Genomic DNA, 19,672 nt, shown 5'->3' on the forward strand with positions numbered 1-19,672 from the left:
TGGTATTTCATTGCCAATCCCGGAAGCCTCAAACCTGCACTTACCTATGGGTATCAACATTTTGACATTTCCAGCTTAACCAGGGCCGGCTCCAGGCACCAGCGGGACATGCTAAGGGGCGGCATTCAGTCTATTCTTGGGGCGGCACAGTCCAGGTGGCCTTTTTTTTTTTTTTTTTGCTTTGGCAGTCTGAGTGGTTTTTGTTGTTGTTGTTGCTTGGGGTGGCAAAAATGGTAGAGCCGGCCCTGAGCTTAACATGTGGTCTTTAGAATAGATCAGATGTTCTCAGACTGTAGCCTGTGCAGCACTCACTGGTGGTCCCTGGAGAGCTGGTCACATGGCACTGGCTCTTCCTTTTTCTCCAGATGCTAAATTGCATTAAAAAGAAACTAGAAATACATTACTTTCTAATATCACTTTTCCATGTAAGCAGTTGCTCTAGTATCCACAAGGATGTTGCAAGAAAGAGCAGCCATGTGACAAAGTTGGGACACAAAGTTTGGGAAGCCTTAGAATAGATCTTGATTAGTTGAATTAGTCTTGTTACTTTCCTGTTACTCCCAGGATATAATTATTTTTAGGATAATAAGTGAATTCTCTTTAAAAAAGGTTCAGAGGGACATGTACCTCTATCACGTGCGAGAGGCTAACAGATAATCATGTACCAAGACAGAATCATGTGTAGTAGAGAGAGGGTTCAATGTAACAAGCTGTAAACAGATACACTTCTAGCATAAATACTGAGAAGAGGTTGGTTTCTGAAACAATTGTGTTTAACTGTCATGTGAAACTGAAACAGCTTGTATAACATTTGCACTTCCTATATAGTACCTTTCACCCAAAAAAATCTCATAGTGATTTATATATTAACTGAGCCCTGCAGTACACCCAAGTGAGAAAGATAGGTAGGAACTCCAGTTGTACAAACAAAAGGAAAACCAAGACACTGGAGGTTACAAGACTTCCCTCAAATTTACACAGTGAATCGATGCCACAGTCAGAAACAGAACCCAGTGTCCCAGTACTCTGCTCTAACCAGTAGCCCACATTCCCTCACAGATCTACCAGCAAGACCTGTTTAAGAATTTGCCTTCAACTGCTCTCCTTGGCTACCCAACTGTTGATAGGCAGTACTGCCCCGGTGTTTCTTTATAAATCCACAAGACATTTCAGTCTCTGCAAACTGGTGCTTGAGGAGAAAAATACATTACTTAAAAGGGTAAGTTGCACATACTTAAGAGCTTTTCTGTTTCAGCAATTATTTCTGGCAGTTGTCATCACTAGTTCTGGCTATTGTTGTGATGTGCTTCTGCCCTGCATCCTTGAATTTAGTTAGGCAGGATTGTTTAATTAGTATAATCTTGTTCCTCAGAGCCACCTTTCTGATTACTTGTTTAAGACAAAACAAGAGCACTATCTTCAAATGATAACAAGGGAGTCAGCCTGAAGCCAGCCAGTTTCAGTAAGAGAGAACTTCAGCTTCACCTATGCTTATCCCTTCAAAGATGACAGAGCTCCCCAACGACTAAAGGAACCAAGAGCCACCCTCCTCCAATTAGAAGATTGGTCTTACAGTGATTCAGCTCTAGTGTAACAGACTTCCTGCACTGGTGACATATCAGGAATGAATTTAGTCCATTGTTACAAACAGCATATGGATTTGGCTCAGGTCTATTTTCTAATTTTAATACATCATAGAATATCAGGGACCTCAAGAGGTCATCTAGTCCAACCCCCTGCTTAAAGCAGGACCAATCCCCACACAGATTTTTGCCCCAGATCCCTAAATAACCCCCTCAAGGATTAAACTCACAACCCTGGGTTTAGCAGGCCAATGCTCAAACCACTGAGCTATCCCTCCCCCAGATCTGTGTCACACTTAAATCTCCTATATAGTGTAGTATCTCTTTAATATCAGATACATTACTGAGCCCAGGAATATGCTGTGCTGACGGGGGACTTAAAATGTTGTATGGACCTCTGATTGCTTCCAATGCATGCTTTTAAACTAGTTAATGTTACTGCCGCACCTTACAAAAGAAGATGAAAACCATGTGGAACAGTCCTTCAATTGTAGAGTCATATTTTTAAGTGACATATATAGATGATGTTGCATTTGATGTAGCTAATGCAATAAAGTTTGTCATCATGAGTTTGGGATGACCACATTCCTCTCAAGATGCATGGCAGAGACTTACAAAAGATGTCAAAAGCAAGGAATTAAAAAAAAAAGTTTTTATAAAATGCCAGTAAATGTCATTCTAAGCTCTATGTTCTGATTTACAAACCAAACCTTCAGGAAAACTAGTGACTATTACTAATAGGTAGGTCCAATGAAGAAGGAACCCTTAGGAGACAAAACTAAGAAATAACCTTTAGATTGAAAAATTAAAAATCAATTGTGACAACATCAAAATACAACTACAATCTTTCATTGCATTTAAAATATTTTATATTTTTAGTTACAGCAGTATATGCATTCTGTATTTCTTTGAAATCAGGTGTATTATGCATTCAGTTTGCCCAACATATATAATGTCAGTCGTCATTAGTGATCATGTAGACTTTGTCCAAAAGATAATCTTTATTTAGCTGACAATATTTATCAGACAGAATTCCACTTTCTTTTTTCAAAAGCACAGACTACATTGTGAGGTTTCAAAATTTCCTTAATTGCTCAAAGATATTTGGTAATAAAATAACAGTACCAATACTTACCGCTTATGTCTCTGATGATTTCAAAAGTAATTTATGAAAATGTACATTATCCCCATTTTACAGCTCTAGAAACTAACAATGAGAGATTAAGAGGTTAAGTAAATTGGTCAAAGATGTACAAAAAGCAAGTGGCAAAGTTAGAAACAAAATCCAGGTCTCCCAAGTCCTAGTCTCATGCTCTAACCCCAAGCAAACATCGCCTATTCTATTACCACACATATGATTGGAGTTTTTCTGTTTCTTGATTGTCAGGATTTTGAAACCTCACTAATGCGTAGTTTTATTTACCATAGAGTACTACAGCTGATAAGATATGCAATAAGCCAGTTAAAAAGTTCATTCCTAAAGCACACATTATTGCAATTGCTATACGGGTTACTCACCAGTCTGGAACCAGAGGTCTCTCAATTATCTATGGTATTAAATAGCATGAAATGGACAGGTGCAATAACCTTTTTGTACGAAACAATGAGGAGCATGTAACTGTCAGCATCCTTAGGATTAAAAACCAAAATCAAGATTGATATTATATGCCATGGGAAAAATTTCAGGATATTGATAATTAAATAAGCCTGTGACAGAAGCTCTCACTCATTCTGTACAAAATAGGCTGAATATGGAGTAGATAAGCTATGAAAATCCAATAAATTCCATAGCACGTATTGCTGACTGTGTGCACTCCTTTCCATTGCATACAAATTCAGGGGTAGCAAACTAGTAATATATCTCAAAAAGTTTTCAGTAGTAAATCAGATGAAATTCTAATGTTTTATTTGTCCAATCGTCAGGATGCTCCCAGAGCACTCAATAGCCAACAAAGCAGAGTATAAACCTAAAATAGGTCTTTTGGGGTTTTAAGATAGTTAGTAATTTTTTTTTTTTAATATTTATCATTTACCTTTATGCACATGAAATCCTAAAATACAAGAATCCAGTTTAGAACTTCTCTTCCCTTGAATCATTAATTTCAGTGATTACTGTATATTTAAGATTACCTTATTTTATATCAATTGAATGTACAGCTAAGAGTGTTGGTACTTATATCTTTTTCACTCCCTCATTCTAAACATGATAAAAAGCCTTATTGTTGCCATCACAAAACAAGAACGTCCAATTCACCTCTTCTCATTGCTGACTGTTCCTTGGCCTTTATGTGTCTTGCTTTACATGCCATCACATATGTAGTGATTTATTTATTTATTTTTGCATGGCCTGGCAACTCCTATTTTAGGTCACTGATGTGCTATCTTGCCTTAAGAAAGTCAACCTCTCTGAAACCATTTCTGCCCTCCTCTGGAAATGGAGAAAAATATTAATCTACTCTGTCCGAGTTGGCGCGAGCATAGGGGTTGCATACCACTATACAAGTGCTAAGTATTTATCTTTCAGTCATCAAAATGCTTTGCTTGGTTTAGTTTTGATCATCCTCCTATCTAATTTAACAGAAAGCACAACTATTTCCAGCCTACATTTCTGTTTCGCCTTCTTGGTATCGTTTCAGTCTTTAATCTTCTTTGAGCGAGTACTATATGATCTTTTTAAAACAGAGAACATGCTTGCACCTCCTAATGATGCATAAGTTCCTTGAAATGAGTCACCAAGCTTTGATTCACCTCTTCACCTAATATTCTTGCTTTAATAATTTCTCGATCTTTTGTTTTTTTCACATTCAAACTGACATGATTTTGGTCTTCTTCATGTTCATCTTGATTTTAATATTCAGTTCTCCAGTGATTATTTCAAAGATGATTGTCATCTCCAATTCTTCATTTTATATGAATGCCCTTTTCTTCTCATTCAAGTGTCCTGAAGGTAATCTCGAGGCAGGAGACAAGACTTTGGAAAGAACACTTTGCCTACCTATACAGTACAATTAAGCCCCTATATATTCAGATTCAGCCTTAAACCAGAATTTCTTTGGTTTTTGTAGCTTTAAAAATCAGAATCTTAATGTCAGCCGAATTTCAATTTTTATGGTTTAAAAGTAAAATAAAATTAAGATGATTAGATTAAGTCTAATTTCAAAAAAGAGGAATATTTTGGACAGCATAACATAACATTAACTATATAATCCTTTAAAGGTTGTGGGGATCAAAGGTCAACAGCATAAAGGTGTGTTTTTTGGTTAAAAAATAGTTGAACAACCCTTTTGTAACATTTTTGACAGCAATGAAATCTGTTATATGGCTGATAACTGTGCCCTCAATTAAATGGCTTATACTGTGAAATGCTATGCCTCATGTGCAGATGCGTGGGGATTTTTTTTTTTTTTTAATGCTTACACGCAATGTGCCGCAGGTAGCATGTGATGTGACCAGGATTCGCTACCGAATTTGGTCTACTGGTTGGATCATTAGCTTCCCAGGCTTCGGCCATGTACTGACAGGTTTCCAATATCTAAAAAGAACCTGTGAAAAGCTAAATGGTATTTTATGCTAATTAAAATGAACAATTATTATTACAAATGGAAAGTACGTGTGGCAAGAGCCAAATTACTTGTTCTAACAAGAGCTCCTTCAGCACAAACTACATTTACAATTGTTTTTTAAAGAAAATTTGAGGCCAACTTTCTTCTGTTGTATATTTTGTTACAGAAATATATTCACTGAACTTGGTAATTTTATGACTTGAAGATTTATTTCAAGACACAGTATAGTGAAGTAAGCATCTCTGTCTTCCTTGTAGACAAACATTTGTGTTAGGAAAGGTCAAAAAGTAAATAACACAACCTTCCAGTTTTCTTAAAGACTAGCTGAGATCAGTGGGATAAAGATGAACCGAGGCAAAATGGAAATGATGCTGGAGGGAAGTGGAGAGTGATGTCAAGTAGCTGCCTCCTCTTTAACAGCCCCCAAAATTAAGGGCATCTGCCCACAGATTGTTACATCAGTTTCTAGCCTTCAGATCCATTTATATGCTTCACTGCTACTTGACAACCCAACAGCCACAGCGATGAAAAATTGGCCACTTCCATCTTTGGTGGGCCAGAAGATTGCATACCTTATTGGGCAGACTTAGCTACACTGAAACACCAATTTACAATCCCCAGCTTGATTATTTCACTTTATATCTAAGAGTAAAGCCACATCCCTGATACAGCTTCATCTGGTATAAACCATAACGGCTCATCTACAGAGCATCTCAGGTCACTGCGAGCACACAACCCAATGCTTCAAACTCTGCCCTAGCATCCCATGAATACAGAGTCCAATTCAAGGTCAACTTTCCCTCCCCATCCATGACCTTTTACAGCTATGTTCACTGCAACAACAAAACTCTCATCCAGAAACAGAAGATTCATGAGCACAGGAGTTTTCTCAAGAGTTGGACACCACAACCATGTAACTCATTCCCAGCAGAGAACTAAGTTAACATACTGACTTGTGCAATCTAGATTACCAGGTGCTGTAGTCTGCCAAAACAAAGAAAAGAAAAGGGGCGTCAGGTAATTCAACAATAATGTCCTGGTCAAGGGAAGTAATGACAGCGTTCTTAAATAGACCTGTGTAGTTATCCTTCAGAATGGACCACTGAAATGAGTTGTAAATAGGAAATCCTCAGGGCTCCAAGTGGATACACTGGATCCCACAGTGTAAAGAAAACCACACACCTGGCACCTTTAATGTAGTATTCATACATCTCAAAATTAGGCGCCTTTATACTACACACGCTCAATTTTCTATACCCCTGTCGGTGTGCACAAAGGTTATTCCATGCATTTCCTAGCTATACAGAAAGGAACACTAGCTATTTTCGCAAGAGCCTTGGTGGGTTACTTTCAATTAAAATCAGTTTAATGGATTTCTATAAGCTCTAGCATTTCAGCAGCAAATCAAAAGTGGTCAACAGTTTTCGGATACAGTAAAAAAAAGGAAAAATAATGTTTACATAGCCCATATAGTTTGTTGGTTTCCAAACATTGTGAGCAATGAGGATTACAATGACCAAATAGCAAAAATTAAAAAGATTCTCTTTTGCGCATGAAACAGTAAGTCTGATTACAAACTTACCGAATCATTTTTACCCCAGATTCTTACTGTTTTTACTCTTCCAACTATTTTTTTAACCACACTTGCTATTCCAGAAATCAATTCTTTATACTACAATATGTGGATTTTCAGTAACTAAATGATTGGTAGTGAAAAAATATGCTGGATATCTGTAAAGTCAGTGCAGTTGCAACTTTTAAATGTTCTTCATTCATATCACTTAACTAGTGGAAGTGCTCTGCAAAGCTGAAAGGTTGTTTCCTAGTCTCCTTTCTCTGCTCACTGGGCCAGAAGAGGCATTGGAAGGGCAGTTTGCTCAGCTTGTACGTGTGTGAAAGAATAAGAGATTTTCATTAACCAAGAGCAACAATCTGCAGAAGGTTGGAGTAGCCAGGAGAGTGAAGGGAGTCCCATCTAGTACGAATGGGAAAAGCGGTGGAGAAGGTGAGAAGCCTAAGGGCTTTCTCAACGTATTGCAGGATCTATCCCAATCCAATAAGCTTTCCTGTTAGTTATCAAATGCAACATGACAATGAATGTAATGCTATTTAAAGTAGCAGCTGCATCAACATGTTCCTCAACAGGTGCTACTGGGAGAAGGAAATGACACACAAGAGGGAACATTTCCTCTTTTGTATTGTTGTTTTATTTTGTAGCAAGATCCATGTATTATATAAAATATAACAGGAAAACTGAACAAGTCTATAAAATAAATTGAGTCCAGATGACAAACCACAAGAGCTCTGCTTTTGCAGTTTACGTTGATGTCGCTAGAACTCTCATGTACTGATAACTGTAAAATACAAGGCTATCTAGTGTACGAACCTACGTAGAAAGCTGATATGTCTCAGAATTAAGCTATAGTTTAGAGGATAAATGTAGAGAAAAATGGCTTTCCTAAGCCACAGCTGCCCTTGACACAGGTTAACAGTGATGCCAACTATGTTGTAATGCAAGTTACATCAAGCACCTTTAAAGAGCCTCTGACAAAGGGATTCACATTGAGCATTTTGAAGGAAGGTTCAGAAAATACTGCAATATACCAGTGATACTTCCAAAGTCCTCTGCATGCCTACGGAAGGTTTGTGGTTTTTAATAAGCTGCTATAGCCATGACACCAAACCTAGAGGTAGGTAATAGGCAAAGTTAGATAGGCCAAAAAAATCCCTTGAGCCATGGCACAAACTGCCTAGCAGGAGGCTACAGCAATATGATCAATGACCTCTTTCTCTCACATTAAATATCATTCGCAAGACACTCTTCATTTCTATTGCCCTGGAGAATGACAGTGCCTTATCAGCTCCTAGTAGCTACAGTTATGGCACTGGAACAGCCCAAACAAAGTTCTTTAAGCAACAGTATGTTACTGTGCAAAACTAATGCACTGAATTGTTACCAACTGGATGTCCAAGTTCAAGAACTGACTCGACCTAGCTCTTCTGGATGGTAGAGAGAACTAATCTTCTCTTAAAATTAGCAAGTAATATTCCTGGGAAGTACACCCACATAATCAAGAGGAGAACATACTGCTTAGTCTATGTGGAATGGGTTAAACAAACATCAGTTCTATAATAAGGGACTTGAAATGAAGGCTGATAGAATTGGCTAAAGTTAAAGGAGGAGTAGAGGGAGACAGCGAGAGAGAAAGGAATTTTAAAAAGAAAAATAAGCAAACCTTCTAGGTCTGATTTTTAAAAATGTTACCACACCAAACAGGCTGTAAATATCCTGTCTTTGGTATCATTTGGAACCAACATGAGGTTGATAGCAAATAGCATGTGAACATTTTCAACATGGAAGAGATACGTATTTGCAAGTACAATAGTTAACCCAAGTCTTAATGGCAGAATGCCTTGAATTAATGAAATGTGGACAAGTAAGACTTTCACTTTTCACCACTTTCTGTGCACTATCTGGTGGGAATAAAAAGTAACAACTGTAAAGATTTGTTTTACTTCTACTTCTGAGGGCAAAGGGAAGGTTAAATAGAACTGTTCTCCAATTTGTTCTCCACTATATGTACACCCACACCATACACATATGCACATGCACACACCCTCTAACTGCACTGACAATTCTTATTTTTTGACCGAAAAAGTAGATCCTGGGAGTAAGTGCAAAATGCAAAATCAACTGACAGAAAATGCTGAACAAACAGCATAATTAAAATACAAAATATTTATATTACTGAACTATTAACAGGTGATGTTCTCTGTTTCTGTAAAACTTTGGAACCACATAGCTGATTTCTTAAATCTAGTCCATGCCAGCTTCCAGAACTATTAATGATTTAATTCGCTTCGTTCTTTGATGCTTCATCAAAGTTTTCTACGAGATCTGAAAGAGATGGAAATATTTAATAGAGTCATTTCCCCAATAACGCTGTCTTCATATTTTTTAAAGAAACTATGTAACTTTACCTAAGATACCAAATAGTTATTAATTATACTTAATGATTCCATAGTGCTTTTCACCTAGAGGTTTCAAAGGATTTTGCAAAAGGGGTATCATTTGCAAAAATGAAGAACTTGAGGCACAGAAAGGTTAAGATCTAAATTTCTAAAACGTCCACTAACTTTGGATGCTCAACATAAGATGCCTGGATCTCATTTTCAGAGGTACTCTTGCTGACTTCAGTTGGTCTGGCGAGTACTTAGCACCTTTTAAAATTAGGATTTAGATGTGAAATTGGGCAGAAACTTTAGAATAGACCTATGGACCATCAAGGTCAAACAGAATGTCAACTCCAGAGATAGAATTTCAGCCTTAGATAATAAACTACACTGATGAACAGAGAAGATCATTGTGTTACAAAACACAAATTAATAGTTCCCAACAATCTACTCAAAAGAACCATGCTAAAAACAAAGGCATGTGGCTAAGAGTTCCCAGTTTAAGATTTTATTTTTTTTCTTTTAAAGAGAATTTTCAGAACCTGGCAGTAGGTGGAGCTTAGTAACTCCTATTACAGAAATGAGCATGCATTTAAACACTCTGATCTGAAAAGATAACCCAATGATTACTACTCAAAATTCATATGGCATTTTACATCCTGAAGTCACTGTACTAATATTAAATAGTTAACCCCCCCCAAACCCCGATAGTATTTATCCTTATTTTACAGATGGTAGGACACAGATAGGTTAAGTGATTTGCCCAAGGCCACACGGTAAGTTAGTGTGAAATCTGCAATTCAGGAGTTCCTTATCTCAGTTCCATGATCAGTCCATTATACCAAACTGCCTCTCTAAATGCAAGAGAAATGTAGCTGCACAAATCTAAAAATATAATCAGAATGGTAACTAATAATCTCAAATTGAAGAAACAGAATGAGCTAGTAAACCTACCAGGGACATCATCATCTTCTTCATCAATGTCTTCAGATTTTGTTGCTTTGCTATCCAACACTGTAAAAAAGTTGTGTGTTAGGTATATGTTTTAACACAACAATTAGTCCCATTTATACAATACTACTCTCTCGCAAAACAAAAGCCAAAATTTATAGGTTAAAACAGGAAGTGGATATTTTCTGATTTCTATTGGAGGTTACTACAGTAAGGCGAGACCATTCTGAAAAGTACAGCATTCCCATTTAGGGATCCATAAGAAACCTAAAATTCCCCTGTAAGTTCTATTTAAATAAAACTACAGCTTTAAGAGTACTGGAGCCCTCAACATACCTGTCAAATCTACTCAAAAATACGAAAAACTACAGAACAGAACAATTCCTTCTTACCAGTTTTCCTTCCCATTACTCACAGGAATTCTGTAACATCTTCAGAAGTGTACTAAATGTGGACTGGTCGCAAGGATTTTTAATGTATCAGAACAGGCTCATGTCTCCATTTGAAATTTAGACAAATTGGATTTATTTTTTCTTTATAGCTACTAGTAACAGAGAAAATTATTTGGTTTTTTTCTGTCTTGAATTGAATTATTGGCTCTTCTAAAACATAGGAAAAGTAAAAAAATTAAAATATATGTTTAAATTGTCTTGGTTCTCTTGGGGATGGGCAAATTTGTTGGACCTTAGAACAAGCAGTAGGTATTACCTAGTTCCATTTTACATCTATATATTTTATGCTTTCTTTAGAGCTTCTTCAAAAATATTTTTAAAAAGTATAAATAAAAAAAATTTGAAATTAAGAATTGGATTTCTCTCTGTTTGAATGAGTGTGGGGGTAAGGACTCTAGTTTCATCAATACACAACATGAAATGAAAAACTATAAACTCCAATACGGGAGTTTACAACAATACAGATAATAGCACTGTGCACAAAGTTTAACTACTGTGCTTGCTCAGCCTCTGTTTTTAAAGCTTAAGCCTCCAATATTTTAATAAGAGCTGATGAAAAATATACACTATTGAGAAAGTGACTTCCCATTTCTACCTCTTTTTCCTAAGAAAGTTGATTGATAACCTAGCAATTGTAAAGCAAGTTCAAAATTGACAGGTTTCAAAGAGCTAAGATGCATTCCCCCAAATAGAATGTTAAATTCAAAACACCAGCTCCTGCCCCCTCTGCCACACATACCCCTTGCAGTAGTCCATTGTGATGGTACAATACAGACTGCATCAAGTACTGTATATCTTTCAGTAAGACAAAGTCTTTAAACTGTTACCAGTGTATCACAGTTCTAAAGGTTTTACAAAGTGATGAGATACTGGGACACTAAATATGTGCAATGAAAAAGAGGAAAAACGTAATTCAGTTTCACTTTTTAATGATCTGAGAATAAGTTTAAAGTGTATGGCTGCTTTTTTAAGAAAAATGGAAAGAGGTGGTGAGCATTGAACCCATTATGGATTTAGAGGGGGAAAATATTTTATATAAGACTATGATTACTTCAAAATGAATTCCTCAACAGAAGAAACTGACTTCCTATATCCAGGTGAACCTTGAATTACTGTTAGTTTTATGTATTTAAAGCAGCATTTTAGGTAAACATCTCACTACAATAAGTGTTCAATATCAAAGTGTAGCATTATCAAATATATTTAAAAGGATCAGTTAACTAGTTTATTCCAACTGTTATAATATGCATCTTCCTCAACAATTTTATGGCACCAGCATTTTATCTGTATAGCTATCACTAACCTTTTATTCTGCCTATAAAAATTACTTCAACGCTTGCAGAAATTTCTATCAAGTTAAAAGTTTCAGTTTAAAAATAATAATAATTTATATCAATCTACCTTTTTTATATTTCATTCTATATTCCTGAAAACAGAAGACATGTTTCATCAAGTCATGAAACCATATACTTAATATTGAAAGCTATTTTAAAACACAGTACAACTGACAAACATGCCTAACTTGTAACTGAAAAAATTTGCCCTTTTATTCCCACATAGCTGGGCCTACATAACAGAGTGTTGAAACAGACAGAAAATAGGCGTTTCATTTCATTACTACAACACTGTTAAGTGGATAGCAATATTAAGTGAAGAGCAGAACAGTTTATATCATGGTGATATTGATGCGAACAGAAAGTGCTTTTGGAATTGATAAAAATCCAACATCTATCAGCAAGCCAAACAGAAAATACATGGAAAGCTAATGATCACAATGTTATAGTTAGGGGGATTTAAGGTGCCTACTCATATCATAAAGTAGAAAGCATTAAGTCTAATGCAGTGATATTTAGTTTCACACACTCTGTGATAGTCAAGATGTTAGGAAAAATAGTATAATTAATATAGAAGAAAACTGTATTGCATGAAAAGGTCATCTCTCATAAGAACAAGTGAAGTTTACTGTGAAAATAGTTTTGGTGATTTATCTGGATTAGTAAACACAAAGTATTAGGCCAATTATAAAGTTTTCCAGAGGGTCTACATCACACTGGCACTTTGGAAAATTTTACCCCAAACCTTTTCCAAAAGGTGATACAACTTTTTAAAAATTTTCAATAAGACGATCCAAATAGGGACACTCACCTTGTCTTGGGAACTGTTCAGCTAACTTCCTGAGACTTGTTAAACTGTCAGCACCAAGCTGGCTTAAGATTCCCGGGAGCATTTCTGTGATCGGTTTAGCCTCTGCATGACCAGTAATTGCAAAAGTGTTAGCGGAAAGGGAAGCTTGGACCTTGGGATTGTTGAAATGAATAACTGTTCCATCATCTTTTATCATATTCACCTATTTAAATACAGAACAATTAGTACATTTCATGCATTTCACTAATACACTCTCATAGTTTTGTCTGTACAAATGCTGCAAAACAACATTGTTTATATTAACATTTTTAAATATTCAAGCCTATATTTAGAGAAGTCTCTACAATTCTTAGAGAGTAATAAAAATGAATAAAAAAAGATTATAATTAGCCAAACCTGTATGGAAATGGAATATAGGTTTATAGTAGAAGGACATGCACATTGAATGGAAATGCAGAATTTGAGAGCTGAAGTTCCTTTATGAAACTAGTATTCAGATAAGCACGTGAGCAAGCAATGGATTACTGTGTTCTATTGTGTTACCATACAGTTAAATTAATTATTTTGGTTAAAAAGTGACCTGCCAAGGACAACAATTTATATAAATCATCATGCTCCAGAGCATAAGCCAATTACCATCTTGGAAGAGATCAGAGGGAAAAATAAATGCACCTCCTGCTTCCATGGTAAATACTTGAAAACGTAGGCCCAAATACTGCAATATGATGCACACAGATGGACCCCTATAAATGCACAAAGTCCTACTGAAGTCAAAAGGAATCTATGAGACTGCAGGGATCCACCCATGCACATCACGGGATCCTTAAGCTCCAATTCTGCCGCCACAGACCTCTATGCCCATACAATCACACCAGTGTCCCTTTGCGTGTTGAGACCTTGACCATAGGTATGATGAAGATTTTCACTTGCTTCTAAATCATCTGGAATTAGCCAGTGCGATTAGATGGACCACTAGTCCATTTCTGCCTCTAAAGAGGAAAAGTATATCTGAGTTTTGTTTTAAACTAGATGAAGAAGGAAAGAAAACGACGGGTATTTTTTTTTCTGAAACTGAGAAAGAATGAGTGTAAAATAAGAGGGTTTTGGAAATGTCTTTATTTTAAAATAAGGAAAGAAAAAGTCCTGGTAAACATAGTCAATTGCAGCATATTTATAACATTGTGTTTTGTTTTGTTTTTTATTATAGCCATTCAATTTGTTTTTAACTGAGATTTTATGGGGAAAAGGCAGAGACTAAGATTAAAAACAAATACTGAAGATTTGAGTGCCTAGGGAATGTTTCTACACAATAAAGATTAATTTAAAATAATTTAGAAATAGACTCTAAACCTGATTTTAGTCAACAGTTCTCAAAGGTGCATGATGTCCTTTATGCCTGGAACTTGTTTCAGATCTCAGTGTGCATGGTGATCATTCTTACTTAAACAGTTCACTATTCTTAACCCAACTCATTGATAAGTGCGCTTACACACACACACACTTCAATCCTACAAGCTGTCCTCCACAGATAGAGCCCTCTAAAGTCAATGTGGGTCTGGCCAAGTGGAACAACTTTCAGGAGTGAGGGCCCAGTCATTAAAATGGAAGCCAGCAGCGTCCAGATATCATTCCTTCAGTTTCCCAGAATAGTTTGTATCTGAAGAGTTTTGTCTGTGCATTAAGATTTTAAGCTCTGGGTAAAGGGAAGAAAGGACTGTGTTCATCTTTGAATTTTGTACAGCACAGAGCACACTAATGGTGCTCAAATAAACGGTCTAAGAAAATTAGGATAATTCATAGTCGCCTATAGGAGGCACTTGAAAGAGCACGCCTCCACATACACAATACAAAATTTAAAATTAATCACTTGTATTATGTTTCTTCAGCCAAATACTGCAACAACATTTAATTTATGGTCACTTCTCTCTACATATTATCTCAGCATTCTCTTCATTTGTACACAATGGCACATGGGAAGGTCAACTTTCTCTGAAAGGTAAATGTTAAAATAACTCTGATGTTCCTATAAAATGTGTATTTTTTAAAAAGATATTCTAAAAACACTGAAGAGGTACAATTACTGTCTAATTGGGCCAGATCCTGCTAACTGGGATCATATGTAGAGAGCGAATATTTAGTGTCTTAGAAAATGTTTAAAAAAATCTGCTCCATGTGATTGTTAATCAATTCTGTTTGTTTCCATGTAACAGAATAGTAGTCAAGTCTTGGAATCTAGAAAGAGGTCCACATTATGTTTCTCCTTTACATTTTGTACAGCATCAGGCACACTGTTTTGCTTACCAAGTAACTTTAATTTAGAGTCAGAAATGTTTAACTGTAATCAAATTCAGACAAACCAATTTTACTAAGAAAAAAAATCATGAGAGTAGATTTTGTTTTTCAGCCATTCAAAGGTATAGGCAACACAGGCAACCAGCCAGTTTCCAATACCAATAGCTTAAAGTAATTGGGGTGCAAATTCCGTTATCATTTACACCAATTATGTAAATCATGAGTAACTTCACCAAAGTCAGGGAGTTACACTATGTGAGATGAGAATCAGATCCAACTTTTCTTAGCATTTCAACATCTAGCCAACTGTCATTTTTAAAGTGAACAATTTAGACAAGGCAATTAATTTATTATACCACTATACCTCTTCAATTCCAGCAATATTATTTACTGCCAATTTTTTGAGTGAACTCTGAAGTTTTTTGTCATCAGCTGTCGCTGTCCTGTGTACCACCTTCTTCTTTCTGCGAGCTGTACCCTGAAAAAGTCAGACAATGCAAGAAACATTAGTCAGCAATTCTGAAAATCTGACACTGCAGTCACATGTACCATAATATCAACTAACTAATTTAAACAAAAAGGAGTTGCTGAGTACTGCACTTACATTGTCAAAGCTGCTTTGATAATTATCAAGTCTGGGTTGACAACCTGGCCCAGTTTTCCGAAGCTCACAGCAAATGATACAGAGCTGAACAATTCTCTCCAAAAAGATACACTATTCCACAAATTTACAATCATACTACCCCAGCATGCTCCATCTCCATCTCTCTAGAGCAGGGGTAGGCAACCTGTGGCATGCATGCGAAGGCAGCATGTGAGCTGATTTTCAGTGGAACTCACACTGCCCGGGTCCTGGCCACCGGTCCAGGGGGGCTCTGCATTTTAATTTAATTTTAAATTATACTTCTTAAACATTTTAGAAAACTTATTTTCTTTACATACAACAATCGTTTAGTTATGTATTATAGACTTATAGAAAGAGACCTTCTAAAAACATTAAAATGTATTACTGGCACGCAAACCCTTAAATTAGAGATGAATAAATGAAGCCTTTGCACACCACTTCTGAAACCTTGCCGACCCCTGTTGTAGAGTATAGAGAAGTCCCATGACCCGAAGTTCTTTTCGGTTTACCCTTTTTTAAATTTTAGTATGTTAGGCTTTATCTGGACAAGTTTTTTTCTAGGGGTTTTCAAGGGTTTCAGTATAAGATTTCAAAGGGTTTCAAATGGTTCAATATAAGAGATTCACACTGGCTTATTTACAACTCAAAGTGTTTTACAGCAAGTTCTCAATAAGAGGAAACATTTACATTTTCCTTCTCCCACCCCCCCTCTTCTCAAGATGTTCTCCTCCTTATTTTCCAAAAGTTATTTTAAGAAAGGCACAAAGTTCATTTTGCCAGAAAGATAATTCATCAATATCTTAAATTTAAAAGCAGCAAAGAATCCTGTGGCACCTTCTAGACTAACAGACGTTTTGGAGCATGAGCTTTCGTGGGTGAATACCCACTTCGTCAGATGCATCTGATGAAGTGGGTATTCACCCACGAAAGCTCATGCTCCAAAACGTCTGTTAGTCTGGAAGGTGCCACAGGATTCTTTGCTGCTTTTACAGGTCCAGACTAACACGGCTACCCTCTGATCTTAAATTTAAGCTCATCTTACAAATATGGCAAAACTGTATTTTTCATATTTAATGAAGTTTATATGCTACAAACTTCTACAAACACAAACACCTTTCTACAATTAGGCATTAAACTAATGTATATTTAAAAGATGAAGTCACCAAATAAAATATCCTTGTATTGGCAACCAATTGTTTTGGATTTAAAGAAAGATACTTTCCAGGCTCCAACATGCTATGATCCTGATCATAACAGCAGTATTATTTCAGACTCTTAAAATATACAAAGAAAATAAAATATGGCAGGTCTCTCTATGAATTTAATGTTGTTTTCCTCTTACCTTTCCGCCTATTCGGACCTGAGCTTGAAGCTTGGCTAACTTTTCTTGATTCATGATGCTGTGTCTGAAGAATAAGTATACTGACCGTATTAGCATGATGTTAAATTTTAAATTTATTATACAAATCTCAATTTTTATATGATTCTGCTTTTATTTAAAAATATTTTAAATGTACATTATAAATTTTCAAGTTCATCGTAATGTCCTTTAAAATAATATCATAAGCAACAAAAACATATGCTAACAAGAGCTAAAGACAATATTATATGTAAGCCACATCATCTAACTCAGTGGTTCTCAACCAGGGATCTGGGACCCATGAGCAGGTTTCAGGGGAGGTCTGCCAAAATAAACCAGAGTAGGGTTGGTGTTCAACTCACTGGGGCCTGAAGCTGAAGCCTGATCCCCACTGCCCAGGGCTGAAGTCAAAGCTTGAACAACTTAGCTTTGCGGGTCCCCTGTGGAGTGGGGCCCCAATCAATTGCCCTGCTTGCTACCCCTAATGCTAGCTCTGGCTTTTAATCTACTGGATATGCAGAAAAAGAGTTTTTGTGGAACAGGCAGGCTGTGGAGCTCTTATAGCATGCTGGGAGAGGGGGAGGAGGGTATCAGAAAGAAGAAGGTTGAGAACCCCTGATCTAAATGACATAACATGCACAAGAAAATATATGTTAGCAGAAGGAATGGCATTCTGATACAAACTGACAGAAGCCAGGAAATTCAACGTCACATTTAACACATTATCCTAACTTTAATATTAATTTACCATCCTATCAGTGTATTTGCCCTCCCCCCACTAACTCCAATAAACTTATAATACAGCTGAATGACAAGCAACTCAATTTACGTACTAAAACAGCATGCATTTCACAACAGTCATTTCTAAAACTACTGCACTTTATTAAAGTATAAGAGGCAAGGTGACATTGGAAAAGGAAGTCTTTCATAAGACTGCTTTAAAATGTAAGCTTTCGTTGCCATACACATGATTAATCTCAAAGAGTTCAGTAATATCTCAGTACATTTTTGAAAGAACAGGTTTTATTAGGTATTCAGGCTATGCAAATATCATTGTCTCACAACACCATTCACATAATAAAGAACTATGATATTCAACTCATCCATTAGGAAGTTAAAGTGTTCATTGCATAAAATGGGATTACTGTTTTTTCTTAAAACCAAAACTGCCATAATCAGAAGGAGAAAGCACCCAATACCTTCTGTATACAGTAAATTTGGGAGTCATTCAGCTGGTCTTCCCCCAGAAAGTCATTAATGTTTCACTGTTAGTAAAGATATAAGAAAGAAACCCCTCACAACTTCCATACTGGCAAAGAAAGGTGCTAGCCTCAGGTGGTACTCTTAGGACAGGAAAGGATCCCTGGGCCTCCAAATACATTAACAGCAGGGGTTCTCAAACTGGGGGTCGGGACCCCTGAGGGGGTCATGAGGTTATTACATGGGAGGGTCATGAGCTGTCAGCCTTCACCCCAAACCCTGCTTCGCCTCCAGCATTTATAATGGTGTTAAATATAAAAAAAGGATTTTTAATGTATATGGGGGGTAACACTCTGAGGCTTGCTATGTGAAAGGGGTCACCAGTACAAAAGTTTGAGAACCATTGATTAACAGGAAGGAGTTTCTATAATGGACGTATCCTGAGACAGGCCCCCCCCCACAAAATCCAGCCCTAGAAAAGGAGATGGGAGTAAGATGTTCGTTTTCTAAAGGGGGGCGATTCCCAACCATTTTCAGTGGGAGGAGGTGCAGAAGAGATCCCCACAATATTAATTAATTGTCCCAGAAGCCTGGAGGGAAAGGCTGTATGCCCTGAAAAGGAGAAGGGGACAAAATCCAGCCCTGAGGAGATGGGAAGTGATTATAGCAAAGGGGAGCAGCACCCGCTCCCCAGACAATCCAGCACTGGGGAAGCGGGAAGTGATTATAGCCAAGGGGAGCAGCACTTCCACCCCACACAATATCCAGTGGGTCCATGCCTTGGAAAGGAGGCGGCCCTCCCAATATCCAACCCTGGCGCCGATGGGGTCTACGGTCGGGGAGAAGACCCCCTCCCCCACATCCAGCTCCAAGGGAGGGGAAGGTCCCTGCCTGGGGCGCCCCCCATGACCAGCCCTGAGGGGAGGGGGAAAGACTCCGCAGAACAAGCCGAGCTCCCTTCAGGCAGCGGGCAGGCCCATGCCCCTCACGGCTCCGACTGCTCCTCCCCCCTGCGAGCCGAGCCGGGCCGCGCCGCAGAGAGAAGGGGGGATGGGAGGGTCCGGTGCGGGGACGGGGGGATAGAGAAACCGTGGAGGCGGAGAGGAAATAGAAAGTTCTCACCTGAGTCCGGCAACCCGTCCGCAAACAACACGCGGCAAGAACAAGATGGCGGCCACGCCAAGCAGGGAAAGAGACGAGAGGGGCACAGAGAAAGGAGGCCGCGGACCACGGGACCCTGGGCCCCGCCCACTCACATCCGATTGGAAGGGACACCGAGTTATTTGCATATCATGGAAAGTTGGAGGTAGCTCCCTCTTTTTCCCTTTCGCTTTGCGCGCCCACTCTGCAGGGGGATACTACAAGTCCCAGCATGCAATGCACGTACAGGGATTCTAGAACCAGGTCGAGGTAGTGCATTCTGGGAGCTGTAGGAGGAGACGGGGTGGAGCTTGTTGCAGGGCTCTGCCTTGGGGCCGTGTACTGTAGTCTATTACGGACTATTCTCGTGTAGGGTGAAGGAGGGTATTGGTCTATTTCTGCAGTGC

At 37.8% G+C, this 19,672-nt stretch overlaps 1 protein-coding gene across 2 annotated transcripts; it reads right to left on the minus strand.

The window, feature by feature from the left end:
- Positions 1-2,434: 2,434 nt before the first annotated feature.
- Positions 2,435-19,370, minus strand: BTF3L4 (basic transcription factor 3 like 4). 2 transcript variants are annotated; one of them, XM_030571634.1, is made up of 7 exons: positions 19,248-19,314; positions 18,118-18,190; positions 16,908-16,971; positions 15,305-15,418; positions 12,649-12,850; positions 10,055-10,114; positions 2,435-9,044 (listed from the first exon to the last, which is right to left on the minus strand). In XM_030571634.1, exons 3-7 carry the CDS (start codon positions 16,959-16,961, stop codon positions 8,998-9,000), a joined length of 477 nt encoding a protein of 158 aa, XP_030427494.1. In that variant the 5' UTR covers positions 16,962-16,971; positions 18,118-18,190; positions 19,248-19,314; the 3' UTR covers positions 2,435-8,997. The 2 variants fall into 2 exon arrangements, with proteins under 2 accessions (XP_030427494.1, XP_030427493.1); XM_030571633.1 differs by lacking the exon at positions 18,118-18,190 and having other exon boundaries at positions 19,248-19,370.
- Positions 19,371-19,672: the final 302 nt, after the last annotated feature.

Source organism: Gopherus evgoodei, chromosome 8 (assembly GCF_007399415.2).
Source record: "Gopherus evgoodei ecotype Sinaloan lineage chromosome 8, rGopEvg1_v1.p, whole genome shotgun sequence".
Lineage (NCBI taxonomy): Eukaryota > Metazoa > Chordata > Testudines > Testudinidae > Gopherus > Gopherus evgoodei.